Source organism: Mobula birostris, chromosome 32 (assembly GCF_030028105.1).
Source record: "Mobula birostris isolate sMobBir1 chromosome 32, sMobBir1.hap1, whole genome shotgun sequence".
Lineage (NCBI taxonomy): Eukaryota > Metazoa > Chordata > Chondrichthyes > Myliobatiformes > Myliobatidae > Mobula > Mobula birostris.
The window spans coordinates 6,857,101-6,863,595 of record NC_092401.1 but is presented as its reverse complement, the minus strand read 5'-3'; the positions used below and the strand labels follow the sequence as shown (position 1 = coordinate 6,863,595).

General features: G+C 40.9%; 1 protein-coding gene across 3 annotated transcripts in view; it reads right to left on the bottom strand.

The window, feature by feature from the left end:
* Nucleotides 1–2,322: 2,322 nt before the first annotated feature.
* The window catches only part of raver1 (ribonucleoprotein, PTB-binding 1), a 55,015-nt gene continuing 50,842 nt past the window's right edge, over nucleotides 2,323–6,495 (bottom strand). For all 3 annotated transcript variants that reach the window (XM_072248511.1, XM_072248514.1, XM_072248513.1), the window contains exon 16: nucleotides 2,323–4,992. In XM_072248511.1, coding sequence (XP_072104612.1) covers nucleotides 4,846–4,992 — 147 coding nt within the window. In that variant the 3' untranslated portion in view covers nucleotides 2,323–4,845. The remainder of the gene's footprint in view (nucleotides 4,993–6,495) is intronic.

Sequence of the window (6,495 nt, the reverse complement as noted above, 5' to 3'; positions counted from 1 at the left end):
GCCGTGGCATGACCCAAAAAGGGTTGTTCATGCAAGGTATCCCAGATATATTGATGAATGAAACAATTTTGTATGGAGGAATGCTCTAAAATTCCTTCTCACCATTGTGCAAGTCTGATCACACTTGGTAGAGGTTATTGCTACTGAAGGAGGTTCTACCAGTTATTAAATTCACACTTTTTCCCGCCTCGGCTGTGAATGATTAAACAATGTGTTCAATAAAAACATGAAAAGTGCAATTGTTTGTATGTTATTAGTTTAGGCAGATTGTGTTTGTCTATTATTGTGACTTGGGTGAAGATTAGACCATATTTTGAGTAAATAATGCAGAAAACCAGGTAATTGCAGAGTTCACAAACCTTTTCTTGCAACTACACATCTAGTTTGTCAAAATTTTAGATGTCGCGCCGAATAACCCCACACTCCTAAAGCGCTGCCGTGCTTTCTTTGCAATTGCACTTACGTGCTAGGTCCAGGGCAGCTCCTCTGAAATATTAACATTCGGAAATTTAAAGTTGCTAACCCTCTCCTGAAGTCCAACGAGTTTAAAGATCTCAGTGAACATATCAGCCAGTTAGTTAGCACGGGCCTTCAGTATGTGGCGAAGTATCTCATCTGGTCCAGATGCTTTCCATGGATTCATCCTTGTGAATTCTGCCTGCACATCAGCTTCAGAGACTGAGATCATTGGATCATCGGGGCATGTGGGGATTCAATGGTTTCTCCATGTTCTAACAGTCAAAGCGAGCATAGAAGGCATTGAGCTCATCTAGACGCAAAATCCTGTTGTTACCCATATCACTTGATTTAACCTCGTAGGAGCTGATAACATTCAAGCCCTGGACTGAAGCAGGGATCAAATTCTGAAAATGGGGTTTGCCACTCAAGATTCAAATAGGAATTTCTATACCAAAAGTGTGGTATGTTATTAGAATTTTCTAAGATGGCTTTAAAGGTTCTGCCACTGAATTAACAGCATGTAGCTATGATTTCACTAAATTGTTGAGCTTGTTCTTCTGAAATAACTGCACATCCCATCCACCAAGACTAACTGGCACTTCCTCGCAAGAAATTTTGGTTTATTTCACCATTTGCAAAGTGTCCCATTTGTCCCCTGCTTCCTGGGTGAGGGTAAATGCAAACTAGAACACCTCACACCCCACGTGGGTAGCATGCAACTTAAAACTGCATGAATATTGAATTCTCAAATTGCAGGTACTCTGCTCCCCTCTGATCTACCCTAACCATCTCTCCCAGTCTCTGATCGCCTAATTTCTTTTCCTTCTCACATCGACTCATCACCCGCACACCCCCTTCACTGTTCACACCTGTCCCACTATATCTGCCTTACCATGGTTCCTCCATGTTGCTTTACTATCAGATTCCAACCATCATCTCTATCTGTTTCTCCAAGCTTCTCTCTTTCTAACTACATCTGCCAATTAATCCCTATTCACCTGGATCTACCTATTGTTTGCCTCCTCTTGCCTCAACCCCTCCATTCAACTCTTTAGGTGAAGGGTCTCACTCTAAAATGTTGACAGTCCATTTCCTTCCATGGATACTGCCTGACACACTAGGTTTTCCCCAGCAGGTTGTTGTTTGTTCCAGATTCCAGCATCTCGTCCCTTGAATTTTCATCCTAAACTATCCAGCTGCCTCACCCTCTTTCTGTTTTGCAGAATGAGTGCATCCACTGTGAGATTGCAAGAGTGCAAATAAACCATAGAACTTGAAACTCTGCCTGAAAGTGGGATGACAAGACTGATTGAAGAAATTCTCCCTCAGGAAGTCTGGTGACCAGAACCTGCAACAGCACAGATTGCTGACGTGGCATAAAAATGAGGAAAGATTGGACCAATTTGCATTTAAAGAATTAACAAGTTGCCAGAAATGCATTGGTCAGGATATGAATAGGGTGGCACGGTTGTGTCGTGATTAGCACAACACTTTACAGTACCAGGGACCTGGATACAATTCCCAATACTGTCTGTAAGGAGTTTGTGTGTTCTCTCCATGAGTGCCTTGGTTTCCTCCCACAGTCCCAAGATGTTCCAGTTGGTCATGGTAAATTGTCCCGTGCTTAGGCTAGGGTTAAATCAAGCAGCGTGGCTCAAAGGACCAGAAAGGCCTATTCCACACTGTACCTCAAAGAAAAGATTAAAACATGCATATAGGAAATAAAGTGTATGCAAGGGTTCAATCATTTGTTTTTTTTTCCATATCATATGTAGGACTTTCCATAAACTAATGACAGTGATGAGTCAGGTTTTGTTTTTAAAATCTAAAAGACATCCAACCAATGAGAAAATTCCAATTTTATTAGAGATGTTGAATATATTCTCCAAACATGAAACTGTATTTGTTTTCTAACTAATTATGCAGCTAAACAAAAGTCCATTGAGCCTTCATTTTTTTTTTTAGACCCATTAATTTCACATCCCTCAGAAGAGGAAGTTCAAATGTATATGAACCAGAGGAATGCGGCCCTCCACTTCTACATACTCAGCATTGATGCCATTAGGGTAGGACATAAAGCTTCTCTTCCACCAGTACCCAGGCAAGGGGCCAACACTTGTTTAATGCTACAGATGCAGGAACACCTCCTTTGCATCCATTTCAGATCCATCCTGCATAGATTATAGTCTTCAAGTGCATCCAGGAACCCTGGGCAAACAGAGTGCTCCTACAGTTGAGCATGATAGTTGGGTCCCAAGTAGACCAGCAGGGGTCATCAGACACCACACCTGGTTACTTCCTGTTCAAGAGCAAACTGGTGAATTGCTAAGGCTCAGTATTCAATTACATCAACCCCACTGTTTTGCAACAGAACCAAATGATTTGAAAGTTAAGATTCCCAATTCTGAATTGGGAGATTGAAGCTGCAATATCATAGCTGACCTTTGTTGAGGGGGAAGAACTTGGGGCTGATGCAAAGAAATTCAATGCAACATCTTATCCTAGAGAAGGCTCACAAGTTATTTATGTTGGGATTTCTGTTGCTCTTTGCAATTACAGAGGCAGGGATTCAATTCAGATTGGAATGGTATTAGAGTGGATCCTGCATTATGGATACTCCAGAGACCTGCCCGTTGGAACTGTCCAGAGTTCATGTGGTAACATGGTCAGATTTGAGTCCAAGCACAAAGTAAAACACACTGAAGGGCTGGCTACAATGCCAGGTTAGGTAGGTGCAAAGGCCTTTATTAAGTCACAGTAAAGCGCTTTCTCACAAGCAGTTTATGCACCATTGGTACTTTTTTGGCCCATGTTTGACTCAGTTTCTGCAACCCCCATCCTCCCTCTCCTAATGCCACATCAAGTCACCACAAAGGTTTCTCACTCCTCAGTCACTGCCAATATTTATCCATTTCTGTTGGGAAAAGTGGACAGAAGATGATAAAAGGCATAGTGAATTTATATTTCCAGCAAATGAAGAAAATTTTTTTCTGTAACTCACTGTTCACCTTGGTTTTATAATGTCTCAACAAAGCAGAGAGGCTATGGGGATTTAAAAGATCATGTGCTGCTATCAGGTAAACTGGACAAATACCAAGTGAAACTAATTATTTTTCAACTCCCAAATTTCAAGGACCAGAGGTGTGCTAAAGGGGAAGAGATACTCCACTGCAAGCTTTGGACAAAATAGGCATGTTTACCAGAAAACATAAGCAGCACAGGTTTCTGCAGCTTTAATCTGGAGCTGGTGTCTACTTAGCTGCGCTGGTTCTTATTATATTTACATTTTTTTTTAAACCACTAGGGTCCCATATTTGCCAGTTTAGGGTTTCTGCCCAAGCGTTAGAGCAATGCTCAACATAACAGGACCACAAATTAACAGACAGCAGGAATTTAACGAAGTCTTTGCAGAACAAACTTGTAATAATGAGGAACTAACACAGGCACAAATACATATGCCAAATGAAATGGCAGGGATAAAAAGTCATGCCTACCACTCGCTTTCTTAAAAAAAAGTAAAAGGATGAGCATGTAACCCTTTCACTGCAAATAATTCCCTAAAAATTAGATTAACAATAATTTCTAAATTAAGGCAAAAGTTGATTCATAGATTGAAACGAAAAATTAGGGAAAAACACCAAAAGAAACATAGATGTTAGGGGTATGCACAAGGACTGAAATTCAGACTAGACAGAGTCATGACAAACCCTCAAAGCCAAAACTGTGTTGTAGATCAATTAAAACAAAAGGGGAGTAACTGATAAAAATAATTCCCATCTCTTGGGGAACAAAAAGCAAATAGCACTGGAAATTATGAAAGGGAAATGACAGCCTGGGGTCTGGAGTAAAATACTTGGTTAAAATGTTCACATATAAAGTGCACACTCTGCTGCAGCACCAACACAATGTGGCTACTCTGAGGGAGGCAGGATCAAATGAGGTTAGTTTGTTACAAATTGCAAGGTATATGCTGGGTTCTCCAACTTTTGCTGAGAGAATGCAAATACAAGAAGCACTGTTGGATGCTATTTACTCCTCTGCCTCATTCATGTGTCCCAAGTACTCTGATATTAACCACACTGTTGTTGACAGGAGACAGATATGGCAACTGGCTCCTCACCGTTCCTCCCTCCCTGCCCAAGAGCCGGCTCGTGTGCAAGCCCACATTGAGTGATTCTGGGGCTGACATTCCTGGTGCTGCAGGGTCATGATTCAGCCAGTTCTGCAAGTTCTAGCTTTATGCATATCCCACATTCAGATACAAGATAGCCCCTCCCCCAAAACATTAAGAAAAAAAACCTGACAGATTAAAAATATCTATACAAGATTTACACCCTTAAGCAAAATATAACTGCATCATTCTAGATGGAAACACCAGGCTCCCAGCTAAAATATCCTCTTCCTCTTCAAGTAAGAGTCAGCGTAGTGGCCACCCAGCCCTTGAGAGTGCTGGCCAATGTAGCCTCCCTCTGGACTGGGCTCAGGCGATGGGATCAGGTGAGAGGCACCCCGCTTGTGACCAATGAGTGGAGTCTGTGAAAAAGAGAATAAATTACATTGATTTGGAGTCTAAGCTTTTATATCCCATACTCCCCTTCTCACAACTTTTGATCCTATGACACAAGCTTCAAACTTCAGCCATGTAGTGGTAATATTTGAAAACACAGAGCAAATAACCAAGGAATTGATACAGGAAAGTAAACATTATTCTAAGTTTATCCCTTACATCTATAGCAGAGAAGCTATGTTTCGAAAACATGGAATGATTACACCAATACTTCTTAACTGGTCTTCAAAGACCACACACAAAACCAAATAACGGACAACAATACACGGAGGGTGAATCAGAAGATCAAATAAATTAGCTTCAGTGGGAGACACTCCAAAAATTAAGAGACAGATTCAAGAGAGGAAATCATATTTGCTAATTCTATTGAGGTTTCTTTGTTGGTGTAATTAGCAGAATTGATCAGGGAGAACTACTGGATGTGACATATCTGGGATTTGATCATAGAAGAGTTTATCGTTGAAAATTGTAACATGTGGAATTGGAGGGTAATACCAATAAAGACTAAAAATTAGTTAATTGACAAAAAAGTAGGAATAAATGAATCAATTGTGGGTTAGGTTGGGAGGTTGTAACGAGTACAGTCGGCCCTCCATATCCGCGGATTCAACCAACTGCGGATTGAAAATACTTTACAGGTTTCCCCCGCTATCCGAAAGTAGAGCAGAAATGGCGTAAACGAAGAAGCAATTACCATTAATTTATATGGGAAAAAATTTTTGAGCGTTCCCAGACCCAAAAAGTAACCTACCAAATCATACAAAATAACATATAAAACCTAAAATAACACTAACACATAGTAAAAGCAGGAATGATATGATAAATACACAGCCTATATAAAGTAGAAATAATGTATGTACAGTACAGTGTAGTTTCACTTACCAGAATCGGGAAGACAGCGAGCACACTGGAAGGTTCACACATTTTTCTATCATACATTTCTTTGTAAGCACTCAAAACATCCTGCGAACCTGCCCCAAACCTACGTGCCCTTTCAAAATTAAAGTCATACTTTTCTGCAATCATTGCAGCACTGTCAATTGTAGCGAAAATCTCACACAGTTAAAAGCTATGGTGTGCGCGCTGCCTCTATAACGGCTCGCTGCAAAACAAACACTGAATGCTATTTTCGCTGAGGCATCAGCGTTCCCAGAAGAGCCACGATAGTTGCGTCTGTACTGAACATGTACAGACTTTTTTTCCTTGTCATTATTCCCTAAACAATACAGTATAACAACTAGTTACATAGCATTTACATTGTATTAGGTATTATAAGTAATCTAGAGATGATTTAAAGTATACCGGAGGATGTGCGTAGGTTATATGCAAATACTACGCCATTTTATATAAGGGACTTGAGCATCGGCGAATTTTGGTATCCGCGGGGGGGGGGGGGGGTCCCAGAACCAATCCCCCGTGGATACGGAGGGCCGACTGTATGCTACTGCAAACATCAGTACAAAGGCCCC